Source organism: Coccinella septempunctata, chromosome 1, assembly GCF_907165205.1.
Source record: "Coccinella septempunctata chromosome 1, icCocSept1.1, whole genome shotgun sequence".
NCBI classification, from domain to species: Eukaryota; Metazoa; Arthropoda; class Insecta; order Coleoptera; family Coccinellidae; genus Coccinella; species Coccinella septempunctata.
This window is the reverse complement of record NC_058189.1, coordinates 38,451,668-38,472,314: the sequence shown is the minus strand read 5'-3', so window position 1 is coordinate 38,472,314 and position 20,647 is coordinate 38,451,668. Positions and strand designations below refer to the sequence as shown.

Genomic DNA, 20,647 nt, shown 5'->3' with positions numbered 1-20,647 from the left:
TTTACCTGAATCCCAGTGCGGCTTTCGACCAAATCGAGGCACGGTGGACCTAATTTTCACACTGCGACAGCTGCAAGAGAGGGCTCGTGAACAACAATCAAGGATCTAGGATCTATACAGCTTACATCGATTTAAGTAAGTCCTTCGACTCGGTGAATCGGGCAGCGCTGTGGAAAATCACGGGACGCCTTGGAGTACCCGAAAAATTCTTAGCATTGTGTAGAAGCCTTCATACCAACAACACCGCTAGAATACAGCATAATGGCTCTACAGCCGACCATTTCTCAACCAACTCTGTAATAAAACAAGGCTGCGTCTTAGCGCCTTTACTGTTCAGTATTTTCGCCATAGCTGTCTCGATAATTGCTGGCATGCTTAGAATATAGAATAACAGGAAGGAGCATATTGTTCATTTATATTTGACCGGAATAGAGGAGAAATATGGCCAACTAATATTTCCGTTTCAACAGTGGCGTAGGACAATGAAGTTTCCAAAAAACAAACTTCAATAATCAGTTGATTCTGATTAATCAAAAAAATTAGGAAAGCACTGACGTAAAGTCAGAAGCTTTATCACGCTCGTTCAAATTGATAATCAAAGCGGAAATTCACCCCACCTAACACTGCTTGGCTATATACTTAATGGTATTATTATAATGCCTATGACTTAGCATCACCTACGCCCATGGAGTGTTATTGTCATGGGACATAGACATAGAGACATGGACTGTGCCTTCCCTTTATATCTATGCATGAAATACGGTCAAAAAAAGTGACAGAGAGAAAAACACGTCGGGAATGCAGTTGTCTTTTTCTAGAATTTTGATTGGTCTACACTCACCTCTATGTGAACAAAAAAGAGAAAGGTATGTCCCGACGAGCTTTTCTCTCTTTCTAATAAATAGCCAATTTCATGCTGGCATTGCTCAGTCCATGTCTCTATGTCTATGTCATGGGATAACCTTCTTATGTCATGAAATTCAGAAGCTCATAATTAATACCTGATATTCAGCTTGAAAAATCACTTACCTAAGAAGTAAAACACTGGAATTTTCATTTTTTAATGTTAAGCAATAGCCACAAGCAGCACAACTAACCATGTTTCCCGATTTTGTAATATGATGTAGGAATACTATAAAAAGGATTATAACACTGACTTCACTAGATTGAATACCAAGTATTCACGCTAAAATATCCAAAATCCTTATTTCCAGCGAATTTCAAGAATCCAAATTACCAAAATTAAGTTAAAACATCACTTTGTTCATTTGACTTCCAAGTCTGCCACTTTTCAAATCAAAACTTGGAAGACCAATATGGCCGTTTCCGTCGCACAATTTCCCGTCACATTTATTCGAAAAAGCTCCTTCCTGTTATTCTATGTTCTAAGCTGACATGAGTATGCCTGTAAGAGGTATTGGAATAACATTCAGATTTGACGGAGGCCTATTCAACCTGAAGCGCCTCGAGCAAAACCCGTTCAAAGTTTATCACGGAACTTCAATATGCAGACGACTGCGCACTTATCGCTAGCAGCCCAGAGGATCTACAGATAATGCTGGACACCTATAAACGTATATACGAAGCTTTGGACCTTAGACTCAATATCGACAAAACCAAAATCCTGGTAAATCCGCCAGAAAGCCTTCAAACACATATCCGCCTGGAGAATGAAACTCTAGAAGAGGTCGAGCAGTTCAAATACTTGGGAAGCTTCATAAATACTAGGGCTAACCTAGACACGGAAATACACAACCGTATCAATTCAGCATCACGGGAATTCTGGAAGCTAAAGGTCAGAGTGTTTCAGAATCAAGACCTCAATTTGAAGACCAAGAGAGCTGTTTACAAAGCAGTCGTCCTCCCAACGCTTCTTTACGGAAGCGAAAGCTGGACGCCCTACAGGCGACATATTAAACAGCTTGAACAAACGCAATAACGTCATCGAAGACAAATAATGCACATCAGATGGTTCCACAAAGTTTCGAATGCAGAAGTCTTGCAACGCGCGAGTTGTACAACAATTGAGTCTCAAGTAACGAGGGCCCGACTCAGATGGAGCGGCCACATTCTGAGGATGCAGGACAGCTCTGTATGGCGAATTCACAGAGGGAGCCCGAAAACCGGGAGGCCAGTATGAGCGGTTTAAGGATATACTACATCAATCCCTAAAATCAGTCAATGCCAATCATAACTGGGAACAACTATCGTTGGACAGGTCACAGTGGAGATCTATGGTGCACAGTTATAATGGAGACTCGAGAAGAGGCGGCGGCCAGCTCTGGTTGGTGACTATCCATGCCCGGAGTGTGGAAGGATTTGTAGGTCTCGGTTGGGTCTCTTCAGTCACAGGAGGGCACACACAGTCGTAACTAGCCCTAAGAAATTACAAGTCTGTTCGCACCTTTAAATTTTTTTTTTTTGGCTTTTTGTAGATTTATTCCCGGTAACGAGATACAGCAATGAATGAATGAATGAATAAATGTTTGTAGGCCTGAAAGGTTGGATTTATACTGAAAGTCATGTTGGCTGGACAACTTCTGTCAAGATATGTTATATAAAGGTATTTTCTGGATATTAAATCCAGGATATATTTCCTGGTTATGTCTCAGACTGGTCTAATCACTTCAATGGGCTTTGTTTTTTTCCCTACTTGAAAAAAATAGCTGACGCTTGTAAAGAATAAGTTTGATTTTTGTTTTAAAATTTTTTCTTTTCTTCATTTTGAGTTGAGTCTGTTGCTCATGCTTAATTCTAAGTAACCTTAAACATTATTCATTCTGAAATATTAATGGAATCAACAATTCCGAAGGAATTGTTGATTCCATTAATATTTCATTCTTCCGATGCGTCCGGTTAGGCGCTTGGAGTACTGTATATCTTTTTATACAGTATTCCTTCTTTTTGTATTATTCATTCTTCTTTCATTTCTAAAAACGATGTAGTACCGTGTAATAAAAGAGGAATTTGAATATAACCGCGTTTTTGATCATAAGTGCCAGAGCGAATATATTTTCACCACATTTTAACATTTTCATCACATGTGAAATACTTCTGTGCCTCTCCCCTCAGTTGGAATAAAAAAGGGGATCCTCCAAGATCACATCATTATTAATTGATTACCAACAGAATGTTGAACTGTCTTAGCTTTTAGAGTTTTCTTGACAGCTATTCCGGATAGCTTTTCACAAATGATTGATAGCCTATTCCATGAGATGTTATTTTCATTTTTGTGAAAGTCTGAAAAAACAATTCTGAAAGACTTTATTTATTCATTCATTGCTGTATCCCGTTATACCGGAAATAAATCTACAAAAAGACAAAAAAACGTTGCGAACAGACTTTTAATTTCGCTAATTGCGACTGTGTGCCCCCTTGTGACTGAACGGACCCAACTGTGACCTACAGATCCTTCCTTACTCCGGGCATGGATAGTCACCAACCAGATCTGGCCGCCGTTGAATCCTTCATTATAACTGTGTACCAAAGACCTCCACTGTGACCTGTTCCCAGTTATGATTGGCATTAACTGATTTTAGGGATTGATGTAGTATGTCCTCAAACCGCTTATACTGGCCTCCTGGTTTCCGGGCTCCCTCCGTGAATTCGCCATACAGAGCTATTTTGGGGAGTCTTGTGTCTTGCATCCTCAGAATGTGGCCGCTCCATCTGATTCGGGCCCTCGTTACTTGAGTCTCAATTGTTGTACAACTCGCGCGTTGCAAGACTTCTGCATTAGAAGCTTTATGGAACCATCTGATGTGCATTATTTGTCGTAGATGACGTTGTTGCGTTTGTTCAAACTGTTTAATATGTCGCCTGTAGGGTGTCCAGCTTTCGCTTCCGTAAAGAAGCAATGGGAGGACCACTGCTTTATAAACAGCTGTCTTGGTCTTCAGATATAGGTCGTGATTTTGAAACACTCTGTCCTTTAGCTTCCAGAATGCCCGTGATGCATAATTGATACGGTTGTGTATTTCCGTGTCTAGGTAGGTAAGCCCTAGTATTTATGAAGCTTCCCAAGTATTTGAACTGCTCGACCTATTCTAGAGTTTCACTTTGCAGGCTGATATCTGTTTGAAGGCTTTCTGGCGGACTTACCAGGATTTTGGTTTTGTCGATATTGAGTCTAAGGCCTAAAACTTCGTATATATGTTTATAGGTGTCCAATATTATCTGTAGATCCTCTGAGCTGCTAGCGATAAGTATGCAGTCGTCTGCATATTGAAGTTCCGTGATAAACTTTGTACGAAATGGTGCAAATATTGAACATTAAAGGCGCTAACACGCAGCCTTGTTTTATTCCAGAGTTGGTTAAGAAATGGTCGGTTGTAGAGCCATTATTATGCTGTATTCTAGGGGTGTTGTTGGTATGAAAGGACTTTATTAGACTTCATAATAGCGCTACAATTTAAGAATTTAAACGCTTCACGTACTATTAAATTTGAGCCACACATTGAGTGATTACCCATCCTGTCCGACTTCTTACGGCACCGGAAGTAGTCCGACTGGCGGCGTGTGAGCCCCTGGAAAGACGCGAACGAACGGAGAACTAACCCAGTCCTATCCGAGTTCTCACGGCACCGGAAGTATGGCGGTGCGCGAGACCCAAGAAAGACGAAAAACCTGTAATTTTTTAGGCTGAATTCCGTACACATTTTCCGATAACTTGAAGTTTGGTTCTGGCTAGCGAACGATTGGGGAACATCCAGGGCGCCTTCGAGATCGGATCCCCTTTTCTTCAGTTCAATTCACTCTGTGAAATAACCACTTCTCACTGCTGTCTGTGTGTAGGAGACTATTTTCTATTTTCATCTAATGAACTTTTATTTGACTGATATATGATTAATTTCTTTCCATTGGTGGATTTTATGATTGATGATAATGAATGAATTTTTGAACCCAGAGTTTGACCTTCAATAGTTATCGCTAACACCCTAGATAGCACGATAGCAGAGAACCTCGTCTTCGACTAGAGGCCATCACACGCTTGAGGGAAAACCCCGAGGCAGAAACCCCGTTGTAAACCTATCGAAACTACCAAACATGAAAGAAATTTTTCGACTTTCATTTGACTATGTGATTGTTTGTTATATGTTTAATAACCCCGATTTTAGGCTTACATGGAGGATTTTCTAGAGAAGAAAGATGATATATTCGAAGAAATCCGTCAAGGCCAAGAAAGATTCGTCCAAATAGCTAATATAGAAGACTATAACCAAACAGTAGAGATTCAAGCTGAAATCTTCCAGAATCTCGTGCAGAGTACATGGAAATCCCTGATGAAGATGGAACTTGAATTGTTCGAACAGATGGTAGATGTGAATGAAACTTTCGAACATACACTGACGGACCTCATAAATAATTTCATCGAAGCGGCTCAAGGTCTATTTACTCGAATCAGGGATTTAGAATCGGATTTTAGCGATGCGGTGGCCGAGATTGTCAAAAGATATCATGTTAACATCAGCATGACAGAAGACCCACAAATTCCGCCAGCGCTTCGAGAAGTGAATGCACATTTTTATTTCCTCGCTTAAGCCCGTTTGCAACAGCCGAAAATTCTCTAGAGAATTTACTCGTGAATTCATTCACCGTGAATTATCTGCAGTTACATACGTACTTACGGTAGAATTCACAGATCAGTTGCATACAAAATAACTTCTGCCGTTTTCTTGCCAAAATTCTTTAAAGAATTCTCCAGAGAATTTTCGGCTGTTACAAACGGGCTATAAAGCCCGTATATATACTACTATAAAGTAGTATAGTATATATAGTATATAGCTACAGCTAACCTTTCTGAATCTGTATACTAAGGTTAGTTTTTCTTTTGCTCATTACATTACATGGTTGTGTAGGTAGAGCGGGCTCGTTAGAAAATGCAAGAGAGGCTTTTATTTTATTATTCTCATTTACTACAGTAAGTAGTAACATATTCTTTACTTAAATATTTCAGATCATGGCTGACAAGGACACTCTGGCAAATGCTTTGGGTGCTAGTCATGATGTCCATGCCCTTTTGATTGATACACGTGAAGACACATTAATAAATAACGCAAGAGAATGGTTAGAAAAGTTGGTGACCAATTTAGAAAAGTAAGTCAATACATCTATATCGCGTTTGTTTTTTCTGATAACATCTTATCTTTTCTTCATAAACTTTTTAGGGTTTTCACTCCCAATCTCTGAAACAAAATCAATTAAAAATGAAATCAACGATTTGCTCCTGCGTAAATTCTTGCACTAATTTGTCAGGAGCAAATTAACTAGAAAAAATTGTTGCCTGACAATGAACTTAAAATAAATAACGTTGAAATTATAATTCTTAGTAACGTTTCGGAGTCTATATATCAGACTCCTTCATCAGACGAAAAAATCTACTTTTGAAAATCTTCTGAATTGTCGTTATTTATTTTAAGTTCATTGTCAGGCAACAATTTTTTCTAGTTAATTTGCTCCTGACAAATTAGTGCAAGAATTTACGCAGGAGCAAATCGTTGATTTCATTTCTAATTGATTTTGTTTCAGAGATTGGGAGTGAAAACCCTAAAAAGTTTATGAAGAGATTCAAAATCCTCCCAAAATAAATTTCAATCGATATCTTATCTTTTATTGCTGCACTTTTGGTAATGTTATTTCAATTATCAGTGTAGTATCAGTGTGAGCGGGCTGGCGTTTATAATATAGATTCTATGATCCTTTTGCTATCGATTGGCTTATTCACCAAAATTTTTGGCAGCACAGTTTTTGAAATTTTTTTGGTTGAAGTGCGATCCACTTCACCTCGTATTTTGGGGTGAAGTGGATCACATTTTAAAAATCCATGGATATTCACTTCAACTATACAAGGGTGGAAGTGGATCAGATGAAATGAAAAAAAAAATCTATTTTGAGTCCTAAGACCAACAGGTGCTGTGAAATCAGAACTAGAACCATTGAAAAAATAAAAAAAAACTTTATTCTTTCTGTGTGAAACTAAACATGTTTTGTTTCAAAACAAAATACAATAAACAAAAAAAATAAATTTCTAACGAACATGAAAACAGTCTTTTGAATGAATGCTCTGGCGCAGCTAGGAAAGTGGGCAACTCTCCTCCAAAGATACCAACAATTAAAATTTTTTTCTAGTACAAACAAACGGTGTAAAGCCCCCCCCCAAACAAAATCTTGGCTGCGCCACTGAATGAAGGTATATAACTGTACTTTACACTCTAGGCGGTCTTCATATAGGTAGAGACAAAGAAGGAAAGCACGGTTGATCCACTTCACCCTGCTATATCCCCTTCACCCCGTTTGACGGTATATATTTATGTTTCAAGGACGAAAAAACTTAATAGTTTAATTATAATTAATTGAGCCTGCAAATTGATAGCATGCGAGACCATATAGTTTTTTGGCGACAAATTATTAAAAAAATCGCTACTGAAAACCACAAGAAAAGTTCCAATTATAAATATGTATTCTCAATTGTTTTCAGGGATGAAACAAATCGAAATAGGGATAAGGTCATGGAAATAAGTCATTTCATGGATGTGCAAAGGGAGGAATTCGATACTTTAGCCAACGCCATATTGGAAAACCAAGTTTTAACACTTGGTCTTATGGAATGAATAATTATGTTTCGTTACCGTATGGGACACCTATGAAGAATTTAATTCAAATAATACTAAAATCTTTAGTAGGTAGCAGAAAAGCGAGGAGGAAATTCCTCACGTATACCTATCATGTATCTATAATAAAAAGTATTACATATGAGGCAAAACTGTTTATTTCTGCTTCTTTCGATTGAAAAATCAATTCCATCAAAGAAAAAACAGAATTGAGTTTTGGAGGACTGTCTTGCTACCTGGTTTCGCAAGAGATGTTGATCACCAGTGTACAAATATTACAATTGCAAGATTTTTGCCTGTCCCCCTCAATCAAATAATACACATCTCACCACATTTATTCTGTGAATTGTATATTATACACTAGGAGACAAATGAACTTATTGTAATGATTAAATAAATTTGTTCTAATACTTATAGTCTGCTCACCTAGTTTCAACCCAAAAAATAACTGCACTTTCAGAGACCATAGCTCTTGTTTTCTGTTCAATTTGTAAGAAAAATAGAAAACCTGGGAAAAAAGGCAGAATCAACATGAAAAATTCCAGAATTTTTGTTAATAAAAGTTTAATGAGCAATGTCAATGACAATTACCAAAATATTTATTTCAAAGTTTTTCACTTCAATATCACGTAAATTAACACTAAAATATAATAAGTACCTTCTACACATACAATATGATGTAAAATATATTTTTCTAATGGTAATAAATTACATTTCAATACCTACAGTTTAATGAAAAATTAATCTAGCTATGAGTGCTAGTATATACTGAGAAGCAATACAGCTCCAGAATAAATGTATCACACAATTCTTTCATTCACAAAAAACAATGTGATGTATAAAATTTAAAAAATTCAACTTAAACGGGAACACATAATATAAATAATACGTAATAGGCCATAAATTCTAAAGAAATTATAATTTCACTACATTTTCAAAAACGAGCATGTGAAACCAAATAAATATGCATGATTCAGGGAGGTTTCAATGTCAACTTCATTGATTTACAATTCTTATAACTGAAATTTTCCAATTCAGCACCATTATTTTCGAAATTTCGTTATTTCACTTTTGTAGTAATACGAATGGGTTTCTTATCTCAGCATCAAGAATATAACTGTTATCAATACATATTCTGCAACACCCTGTTTATCTCTACAATATAGACCAAGTAAGCAATTTTTTACATATTGCCATATTTCCGCCGAGAAATATAAAGCAAAATTTATTTTTCTAGGTAATTTTCGCGTATTAAAAAAAAGGTTAACTATATTTTTATCACATCACTGCAAGAACAACTCCTTATTTTTCACTGGTTTTCCATTTTGGTGTGAGATGAAGATCTTTGGCGAGCATTTGTTCTTCAAAATCTCGATCTTCAGAGAGGTACCTGAAAGAATTCTCATGTGAGAAAGTTACAAAAAATGTGTTTGATCGAATCAATGTTCAAGAATAAAGAGCACCTATAGCAAAGAGCTCTTTGCCTATAGAATCAAAACTAAAAAATTATTCTCTTTTTTTTTTGAGATCCTGGATATTTTAGTTAGAGTATAACGTCGAGTTCAGTAGGTTGCTTTGCAGTCATGTTTTCTAATAAATAGTTCGTAGAAGCTTCTGACGGAAATAAAAATTAATAAAACTGGGGAAAAGGTTGAAGAATTTTAAAAAACTTAATGACCATTTCAACACAGGCGTTAGTGAAGCTGGGAAGATCGAAAGGAAGGTTGGCGCAGGGTGTCTTGGGAGTACCGAATCTGCATGGAGGAAGGAACCGGTTATACTCATTTACGAAAAATTTCGGGGGGAGTTTCAACCCCTCTGACCACCCCCTGAGTACGGCCTTGAGTACTAACAAAATGGACATTTTATTTTTACTATGTCCAATTGAAAAGATTGTGTCCGTAAATGATGAAACAAAATAATCCATATTGGAAATAGTCCAATGAATCCTGCAATGTCATACTTTTGAAAACTTACCTCAACCTATCTTCCTCGAGCAAAGCAATAAGGGAATCCCTCTTGGACACTATTTCGAGCATCTCATTGATGATTTTATAATCTATCTCTTTGTCTTCTTCACTTTTGTTCTCTTCTAGGGAAAAACGTAACATTTCCATTATTCAAAAATTGGACTAAATTCGAATTTTGAAATCAGAAAAAAACATACCTTTCAGCCTTTTCCTGAGCTGATGCTGAAGTCGAGCATGTCTGTCCTCCAGTTCTAATTCCTGCGCTCTGACCATAAGTTCCTTTTCGTATCTACGCAATTCAGTTCGATCACGCATTATGTCGAACCACTCCTGAAGTAGCTCCGATTCCTGTTTAGAAGAGCCTTCACCATCTTCTCCTCTGAGCGCTTTTTCTATCATTACACCCTTGTCCTCGAGTTCTTTAGTTTTCACTTCGGTCTCTTCTAGCTTACGTTGAATTTCTTGGGCCATTCGATGTCTAGAATAATATTATGGAATAAACAACAATTATATAAATAGTTGGAAATGTATGCACCTTTTGAGTTGTGCCTCTCTGACTGATCTCCTGCTCCTTTTACAAGAATGTCTCTCCGTTAAACTGGACACGGAATCATCCAAATTTACTGGACCTCCAAGATTTTCCGAGGAACTTTTTTTACTGCATTTGAAATCGTCATCTGAGCTGTCTTCTAGATCGAAATTAAATTCATATTCAAGAAAAGAATTACAAAGAGGTAATTGAAAAAATGTTACAAATATATTTACGTAAATAACATTTTTAGGAATTACCCAATCAAAAAGAAAAAGTTGAATAGTTTGATTACCTGATCGTCGAAGAAGGCTCTCTGTATAACAAAGAGGTAACGGAGGCACTGGCGGAGGTATTTCTGGGCTACTTCTTTGAGGTAAAACTTCTTGGACACCTTTCATTTTAGTTCCTTTAGGCAAAGATACTTTTTCCTAGAATTAACAAAAATTGAAGGAACACCAACAATTATCAATATTCACCAAATAAATATCAAGTCAAAATTAACACAAACTTTTCAAGCAAACGATTTGTTAGAAAATCAAACACATAAAAAGCGGTAGAATACTCAAATCTGGTACCTACTTAATTAATAAATAATAACGAGTAACAATTTACGACCAAAATGGGGAACGAACCATGCAAACTGAACAAAAACGAAATAAAAAAAATTAAATTAAACCATGCTACACAATATAAAACTTCACAAATACCGTTGTCATTGGCGTCCACTCAAATAATGTTGGGCATGACTGAAAGTTGAAAAATTGGTAAGAATTTATGAAGAGTTCTGAATATGGCAAATGGTTTTCACTATCGAGTTTATGTTTGTGGTAGTATATCAGTATGTCATCTATTCTATTTCAAAAGTAGCACCAGTGTTTTTACACAAGAGTACATTTTCTAATATGTCCAGTTATGTTAACTTTCTGTGATTCGGTTTGAAAAGTTTCTCAACAAAAATACAACATTTCACGACTTGGCTCTACTGAAATATAAAGGATCACATATACTCCATTCACTTCTATAAAAGCACTCGATTGGCCATGAAATAATTTTCTTAAGTTTTTGTAACTAGAACGGTGCAAGGTTGGCACTCATGAAGAGTCTTTCATTTCAACATGACGTTGCCACAGCAATGAATTGATATATCAAAAATGCCAAAAGTGATCGAAAAACAGAGGAGAAAGGGAGTATCAGTACTATTTAGAATTGAGAGCTGCTCATTCAAACAGTAGCTCTGATATTCTAAACACTAAAATATATTAGACACTTTCGGACCATAGACTTAATATAATTAAGCCTATGTATCCCTTAGAACTTAGATACATGGAATGGACATTCAGTGCTACAAATGAATGTTTTGTAGTAAACACATTCGATGTTTCTGTATCTAGGGCGACACTAAGGCAGTGGCATATTGAAAAATTTACATACTTCCTATCTATTCGTACTGAAAATATTAAATTTCTCAAGCAACAGCATATTATGTGTAAATAATTCAATTTTCTTCCATAGCAAAAATAAATATATTTAAAAACTGATCTCTTGTCCTTTCCATGCAAATAACTAGATCAATCAGTAACCAGTTACGAAAAGTAAAATATTTCGCAAATGATCATGAAACGATACTTGCTTCCATAGCAATTTAGTGAAAAATTGATCGTCACTAAACGATTTCGACGGAATCTGTAAGGATATGTTTTTGATACTTTTAATTTGAATTCATAGCCACATTTTATTCAAAATTGGAAAAATTATTGCGTGAAACATGTTGGAAAACACTATTTTTCGTTCGTTGCACAGAAATTGGCTCACTACGAAAAATAATGCTTTTCCCAACTGGTTGCATAAATAACTATTATAAAGTTTCGGAATGTCGGTGAAAGTCACTATCGGAATCGGTATGCGTGTATATTTCACTATGTGTACCATTTCTTTACTGATTTGATTGTGCGCTGACTTGTAGTGGTAGAATTGCAGGCGCTATTTCAATGAAAAACCAAAATATTATGAAATAATAGTTATTTAATCGACTAGGTTATTAATGGAAGCGATTAATGATTGAGATAATTTATTGAGTAAATCACATTAGGTCCTTTCGTTTGCATAAAAAGTGTAGCACTTTTCTACACTCGATTTGATTTACACCAGTGTAGAGGAAGTGTAGGTTATCTACACATAGTCAGAAGGAGATGTAGATAAACTACACCTCCTCTACACTGGTGTAAATTCAAACAGCTAACGAATACTAAAATCGAGTGTAGGAAAGTGCTACATTTTTTATGCAAACGAAAGGACCTACTGATATTGTTCCCTATAATATCTGTTAAAGAATATGTGGAGCTGGTGGAATCTGGAGTTGTAGTACATAGATATATTGATTTCTGTCTAACCATCACAATTTTTCTGCAACCTCCACAATTCATCTCTTCTCAATTCAACCGCTAGGTACTAGGAAAATCAATGCGACACATACAATTAAAATAATTATTTGGGATGCTGCTGAATACTTCTATGTTCGTTTACCCATGACAATAATGCATTAATAGGAAATTAACCAATAAAAGGGTGCAAATTATTTCGGTTATAATTTTAAACATATGCCTGAAGATGGCCCTAATTTTGTAAGAGCCGAAACATATGTAGCAATTTTTAATAAAGTATTTAGAGCAGACACGAAAATTTCGTCTTTTTCATTAATAAAAGGGTTCATTAACAGCTAATTTCGTGTACGTCAAACAGTGCTATTATTAAGAGGTCGGCTGAAAAAATATTTTATGATTACGATAAACTCGACTCAGAAATCAAATCAATGTATTATTGAAATTTCATTTGCTTGTGATATAACCTAATGATGATTAATTATTGATGTTATTAAAATCTTACTTCAATATCGTAAGTCAATTTTCATTATTATCTGTTTTAAGTTTCAAATTTGAGGGAAACCTCTTAACTGAGCAGAATAAAAAGAGATTGAATTACCTTTGAAACATCCTTAGATTTAGGTGAAATCTTCGAGAATAATCCTTTTGGGCTCTTCTTAGAGAATAGATCCATAATTTTCGTGAACTTGATTCCCTTTTTTGGACTTTCATCTTTCACTTTGTCCTTATCATTCACCGTTCTGAACAAATTTGAATCAGATCGACACATTTTTTTATCATTGCCCTTGCCTCCAACCGGACTGAAACTCTTTCTGTTGTCGTATTTTGGTAAATATTCACTAATTGGTCTACTTTTCCTCGAAGCATCTTTGGAAGAAACTGGCGTTTGAGAATTCAACGCTGTGGGATATAGTTGAAACTCGGAACATTCAGAGTTAGCGCTACGTTCATATCTTCTTGATTTTTCTCTCAACCTCAGTAATTTATCTTCTGGACTCAGACCTAATTCTTCATTCGATAACATTTTAGCTCTCGCCCTTGCTTCAGACTTCAATTTATCAGTAGCATTCTTTAAATCTTTCGATCTAGGAGGCGCTATGGGTGTAATTTCCAAGTCGTATATACTTCTGTTGTCCCCCAGAACATTTGGACTGGTCTGCGATTTTTGTAAAGAACTCATTCCAACGATCGGTTCTTTCTCTTTCAGCACAAAATTACCAGAAGTGTGCTCGACAATTCTTTTCATGGAATTGTCTAAATTGCCCATGTTCATTTTGGCGATATCGGCAGTTGCAGATTTTGATAACTGGACAGTTTTATTTAGAATATTCGTTGTTGGTCTATTTCTAATCTTTCTATCCAGTGCTTTATTTTCCGCCCTCATTTTACTCATAACCATTTCTTGGACAAGTCTTTGGTTTACATTTCTTTCTTTTTCTATAACTTCTTTATTGTATATTTGATCGGGAGTTTTGATAGTGGGCGATAAATTCAATGTGATATCTTTCAAAGAATTTTTTAGTTCCAAACATTGCTTTTCCTCTTGGATGAAATCCGGCTTCTGGGGTGAATCTTTACTTCTTCTCCTAGACTTTCTGATATCAATCGAATCTTTCACATTTCCGAAATCAACCTTTGATTGCAACCTTTGGCAGTGTTCATCGAATTCGATATTTCGTATATCTTTCGTTTCGTTCTCTTTTTCCTTTTTTTCTATTTCTTTTTCGATTCTCGCCTGAAGTAATATGTCTTCTTTCTCCTTTTTCAATTGGCTCAATTTCTCCTCCAACCTCTGTTTTTGAGTGTTCGATGCCGAGTTGAAATCTTTCGGTATTTCCGTAACGTTTTTCACGGTAGAATCACTACAAGTATTCTCCTCAGTAGTTGTTTCTACTACTAATAAGCTGTCCTCTTCGCGTTCGCAAAGATTTTGGTTCTGTTTCAGATGTTCAACATCCGCAGGTCTCAAATTCACAACCTTACCTCCGAAATTGTTGTTGTCGGAAGCTATTATGCAATAACCGGAATTCTTGATCTTCATCTCGGTAATAACAGTGTTTTGTGCTTCTACAATGTTATTGATGATTGGATTCAAACTATCTTCTGCGATTTCTTCGTTATTCAATATGTTGTACGTTATACTATTAACAACTCCTTCTTCGCTGTTACTTTCTGTACAGGTATCCATGAATTCGATACTGTCAAAATTGGCACTTAGAGGTTCTTTTTCGTTTTCTTCTTCTGTTTTTCCACAAATATGACCAATAGTGTGCAAGTCGGGTATTGTTTGTTTCCGTGGCTCCTCCTCGTTCAAATCGAAAGCGACGCCTTCTAGATCGTCCGATACCCCACCGTCCCTTGCCCAATCAGATAATTCGGTTTCTGTGAACGCATTCGTCATATCATCTCCAACTGATATTGGTGTGCTGCATGCACTTGATCTATCATCCTGTGATAACATTTTTTGATAACCAGCTTCTTGTGGTATCTTCTTTGCGTCAGTTTTCAAGCCTGGTAGTGTCTTAGGTTGATTCAACTGTTTTTTGTCACTTGAGATAGATTTTTGTGAGGTTTCATGCGAATTTTTCACTATTTCCTGACAGTCTTCCACTTCGCAAACTTCAACTGTTGGAATATTTTTATGCGAGAGGTTGGGAGTTTTTATCTGTTCATCGCTTGAAGAAGAAGTGGTTGAGGAGGAAGACAGGCTTTCCGCGCAATGCGAAACTTTTTTCCAATCGATTTCAGGTACAATGAGGGATGTTTCATGAAGTGGACTCCTTGGACGGCCTTCAGTTTCATTCTCAAACACTGAAACGTCTTTTTCCTCTTTCTTTTCAGTAACTGTAACGTTGATGAGATCAGGTGGTGGTAAATTCTTATTTTCTTCATTTTCATTCGATTCTATAGGACTCGTTGGTTTACTGAAAGTTTTGACTGTTAATGGACTGAGGATTGGCGATATGTTCTCATCGAGTTTCTTGCAGAAAGTCTGCATACTCGCGCTTATTTCTGGAGCAGGTTTCAACAACTTCTGACAGTCCGAGATGTTCGAACAGAAAGATTTCAACTTGGTATCAAGAGTCGATGCGCTGCCAGACTTCTGAATATTACCACCGCCGCTGCCACCAATGGATTCACCTAATAAATATTTCTTTTTGAGTTCGAGGGAAACCTTAGTGGCAATACCCCCAGTGCTCTGTGTCCTATTCAAAGCATATGGTTCGGATGGTGGTTTAATAGATGACGTGAGTTTCCTCAAACTTGGCGCAGGAGATACGAGAGGTGTCAGTTTCAACTCAATGTCTTGCTTGAGTGCCTTTCCATTGGAGGGTTTCTGTAGAAAGCCGCTGGTCACCTGAATTTTTTTGGGCCGGTTCGATGAGGAACCTCTGGTTGTGTTTATGTAAAGATCGTTGAGGAGAATTGCCGGAACCTCACTTGTTGGAGTAGGATCATCTTGAGCAAACTCGGAATCGGTCGATATTTCCGTAGCAGAGTTCTGAATTTCGCTGGACGCATCACTGCTGTTCTCATCTGAGAATACCTGTAAATTTCAAATTAATGTATACTCAATTTACCGCGAAGGAAATCGTCACGTGCAAATTTAATGGTCACATATTTTTCGCTGAGAAGCTGTAGTTATCTGCAGTCAAGATTTTTATTATTTCAATATTAAGCCGATTGCATTAAGCATAGCTTCTTTTTCAAAAATAAGACTAGAAGATGCAGAAAATCAATCATTTCAGAATCATTGAAAATGTGACCGATTTACACTCCGTTCGAAATACAGACAAAAAACAAACAGAATAATCACAGACAAATAAATGAGTCACCACATCATAGGTGTCAAATATTTCTATGTAAAATATTGAATTGAAGTATGTCTATATCTATCATTATAATAGATATATGAATTAAGCGGTGAACACATATGAGCGGCCGCGGCCACGATCACGATCACGATCGAGAAGCGTCCCATGCAAATGTCATATTCCGCACGTAATATCACGATCTGTTCAGCGATAGAGCGGGGTTCAGTCGCGATGTCTCACGATCGTGATCGTGATCGCGGCCGCGGCCGCTCATATGTGTTCACCGCCTTATAGTAACGAATATACAGGGTATTTGTAATGGGTACAAAGTCACGTAAAAAGGAATCAAAAAAATCATTATCCTACAGGGTGTTTCATTGGGAAACGGAAATACTCAAGAGGCGAATACTGCTTTGCTAACAACAAAGGTCCTATCTGCAAAATGTGATGAATGTAATATAATATAATCAAACATCTACTAACCGGAAAGAGATAAATCAAAATTATGTTTTGCAATCAAATGCTATTCTTCGACAATATATAAAATAAAACATGAAAAGTTTGTTAAAATACTATGTGTTCTACCATGAAAAGAAACAAAAACCCCGGATTTTCTCGAAACCTAAATTTTGCAGATAGGACCTTTTATGTTAGGACGGCAGAATAGATGGTACCGAGGTGGCTCTAGACCACATTTATTGGCCCTGACTGTCTCCGTAACCGAGATACAGGGTGTTTAAGGAATTTTGTTCATTTCTTCCTGGTTTCATAGGGAGCAAACCACATTTTACATTTTGTTTATATTTGACACACATGTTTCTTATGCAAAGCTCAATTCACAAGGAAACCCAGGTCCGGGTTTACAAAAAATTGTGAAACGATTATGTACTCTAAACAACACCCTGTATATCGAATTTTTGAAAATTCAATTGCATATTTGAAAAGACTAGAAAAAACGTAAAGTACAACATGTGCTTCACACATACACTTTCACTGCACAAATTTTCAATTCAAATGTGAAATTTTTGAGATCTCTCTGTTACCAAAAATTGAGTTTCAATAATAAATCAATAGAAACATTGAATCCACAATTGTTCTAAAACTACTAATTGATCATTAAATACATTTGATTCCCTTTTTATAGTTGCAAACTTACCCCTTTGTTTATTTTGCTGCTACTTGTAATTTGAAGAGAAAAAAAAGAATGTCCCATATGTACATAATTCAGAATTTACGTAGCTTGAATATTATCTTCTGATGTTTCAGTAAAATAATTGAGAAGGATAATATCGATTCCATTCTTTTTTGAAAAATGTTTGTTTTGTTTAATCGTTTTTTCTAATAATGTACATAAATGTTCAAATTAGAATGTACATTATTGAAAAAAATTGAACAAAACAAAAAATTCACAAAATAGGATGAAATTGGACTAATTCTCCTCCAATATTTCACTGAACATTCAAAAACAACATTCAAGCAATATCAATTTTGAATTATGTACAAAGGACATTAATTTAGTTTCTTCAAATACAAGTACATATCTGCAAAATGAATAAAACAATGGGTAAATTTGCAACTATAAGAAGTTAAACCAATGTATTTGATTATTAATTAGTAATTTCCGAATAATAATGGATTCAATATTACTAATAATTTATCATTAAAAGTCACCAATTTTCAGAATCAAAATTATCAAAAACTTCACTTTTTAGTTAAAAATTTTTGTAGGAAAGTAGTCTGCGCAAGAATGTGAAGCACAAGTTTTTTTGTGTTCTTTATAAATATGCAAACGGATTTTCAAGATTTCGATATATAAAGTGTTTCTTCAAAAATACAATTGTTTTGAAATTTCTCAACCCAGACCTGGATTTTTCTTTTGATTATTGAGTGATTTATTCGAATAAAAAACATGTGTGCCAAATATTAAGTAAATGTACAGTATGGTTTGCTTGTTATAATATAAAGAAGAAATGAACAAAATTAATAAAACAACTTAGGTTACAGGTTACAAAGTCAGTCAGAGCCAATAAATGTGGTATATCTCGAACCACCTCGATACCCTTTTGCTTATTTCAGTTTTCCAATGAAACAACCTTTATGAATTTATTCATGCATTGCATCCTTAAACGTTGAAATTTCAATAGGGGAGGGTAGGGTAGATCATAAAAACATTTATGAATTTTCAATAAATAATTTGTTGGTTTTTACTTAGGAACATTTTACAAGGCAAAATTCTTAGAGTGACTTTTGCATGGAAAAGGTTTTACCAAGCTTCTGAGTAAGTCAAACATACCAAATGTTATTCAAGTTACAAAGATGTAACTGATTTTACCTGCCAATAATTACCACATCAGAAACTTCATCCCAAAAGTTAGGACGTTAACGACATTCGTTCATATGAAGTTTTTTTTTGAAGGGTATAATAATCACTCCCTCAAATGTTAGCTATTCTTCTAAGAACACTCAGTATATTCAATTGAAAAATTGGCCATTGATGTTCTCACGACAATTTTATTCTTCCCAATCAAAGTATAAATAAACATAAATTATCATAATACTCAGTTTGGAACCACATCTGAAATGTCATTCAGCGCACATTCCCTTCTTAATAACTTGAAGAAGTAGTTTTGGACGCAAGGGTGATGAGTTGTGGGAAGTTATATTCCTAATAAAAACACACCCTCTACCAAACAAAAATTGATGGCGCCAACGAGATTTACAAAAATCCAATGTTAAGGGGGACATGTTCAAGTTGGAATACCCTGTATATAAATCGTTCGAACTCACGAACATACATATACCCTGCATGATAACCCTCCCATAATATTTCTTCACTCTTTGTGAATTAACTAAAAATTTGGTTAACATGAATCTTAAAATTCTGATAGAATGTTCATTCAAAACAAAATAATCAAACAGGATTATAATATAGGAGGTTCAACAGTTTAGAAATGAATTAATCGCCGCTTATTATTGCATCATTTGCGTATAAGAACTATGTATTTTTATACTGGTAGCTGTACGCACCAAATAATTCAATTCAGGATAATCGTTTATTCATAAGACAAAGTGAGTGAAATGTAATGCACAAAATTCATTTTCGGTATCTCTATGCATTAAGTGGAAAAATGCTGGAGAAAGTAGAATTTTATTACGAATTACACAACTTTTTTGAATAATTGAAGAGTCTGTCATGCGCACTGTTTGGGGAGTTGAGGGTACTTGAGATGTTTCCTTAATGGAAGCCCTTTCTTTTTGTGACATAGTACTAATGTGCAGTGTACCTTTTTCAATTCGATATAACTCTAAGATCAATAAAAAAGATTTGTTTGAAAATTTCAAATTAACCAGGTGCCAAATTGAGAAAAAAGTGCAAAAACTTCGGAGCGAAAGATTTTCTATTTTTCATTTATACAGGCTGTTTCATAAATATTGTGAATAATTCGGAAAGATTACGCCTAAAGGCAATAGATATAATAAACAGAATTAATTCAGATGCTTACCACCCGCTCATATAGATATCATCAAGTGTTACGGTCTGAACTGAACTAGCCAATTTGCCATCGTCAAGGCCCAAATGGAGTACGCTTCACCGAATAATAAGAGTCTATTAATTCCAAACGTTTTTCCATCGGAGAAGAAGCTATGTTGTTCTGACGAGGTCAAATGAGACCGAAACCATGGTCAGCATCTGCTTTTCTTCGGTGGAACGTTCCCCACTTAGTGGCCCTGACGATGGCAAATTGGCCAGTTCAGTTCAGATCGTAACACTCCATGTCAGCGGGTGGTATGCATCTGAATTAATTGTGAATATTGTTCTCTGAGTCATTTGGAGTAGGAAAGGTCCTTCGGGCTTTTGTCTGGAAATGCTTCATTCACCAGATACAGGGCGTTTTCCGAAGAAATAAAGATAAGAAACAAATTTGATCTCTTTGAAAAAATATTCTTGTATCCTAGCTGGAAAGCTTTTTGATGTAATTAAATTCATTGTTCGATTGCTCTACTCGAGTAGTTTTTCGAAAAACAAACGGTTTTAAATTTTGAAACTGAAAAATGGAGCATCCTAGAGAAAAAACGCAAAGAATATTTCAGCTCTTGATTGAATAAGAAACGTGGAAATGAAAACTTTGGAAAGAAGACGTGCAAATTTTTTCTTCTTTTGGTCCTTTAATTTTTGTGAGAAGTTTATACATTTTAGGCATTTTCATGTCAATGATCTACAGTTTAGGGGTGATTGATGTTTTTGATGTATTATGAAAAATTCTGTTTGATGATGTATACATGCGTATACAAGGTGTAACGTAAGGACGTTGAAATATTCCTGAGACAATTTCAAGGA

The 20,647-nt window shown here is 35.7% G+C and overlaps 2 protein-coding genes across 13 annotated transcripts in view; one reads left to right on the top strand and one right to left on the bottom strand.

Annotated features, from left to right (window-relative positions):
* LOC123313090 (dynein regulatory complex subunit 3-like) overlaps positions 1-7,709 on the top strand; it is a 29,907-nt gene extending 22,198 nt beyond the window's left edge. Inside the window, exons 5-7 of the mRNA XM_044897800.1 lie at positions 5,118-5,510; positions 5,957-6,096; positions 7,478-7,709. Of these exons, the coding sequence (XP_044753735.1) occupies positions 5,118-5,510; positions 5,957-6,096; positions 7,478-7,610 (666 nt within the window). The 3' untranslated portion in view covers positions 7,611-7,709. The remainder of the gene's footprint in view (positions 1-5,117; positions 5,511-5,956; positions 6,097-7,477) is intronic.
* Positions 7,710-8,157: 448 nt separating this feature from the next.
* LOC123312276 (F-actin-monooxygenase Mical) overlaps positions 8,158-20,647 on the bottom strand; it is a 112,287-nt gene continuing 99,797 nt past the window's right edge. For 10 of the 12 annotated variants that reach the window (XM_044896628.1, XM_044896690.1, XM_044896660.1 and 7 more), the window contains 7 exons: positions 13,092-16,040; positions 10,820-10,858; positions 10,405-10,540; positions 10,116-10,269; positions 9,778-10,058; positions 9,588-9,702; positions 8,158-9,000 (listed from right to left, as the gene is read on the bottom strand). In XM_044896628.1, the coding sequence (XP_044752563.1) occupies positions 8,913-9,000; positions 9,588-9,702; positions 9,778-10,058; positions 10,116-10,269; positions 10,405-10,540; positions 10,820-10,858; positions 13,092-16,040 (3,762 nt within the window). In that variant the 3' untranslated portion in view covers positions 8,158-8,912. The remainder of the gene's footprint in view (positions 9,001-9,587; positions 9,703-9,777; positions 10,059-10,115; positions 10,270-10,404; positions 10,541-10,819; positions 10,859-13,091; positions 16,041-20,647) is intronic. The other 2 variants (XM_044896677.1, XM_044896682.1) reach the window with 2 other exon arrangements.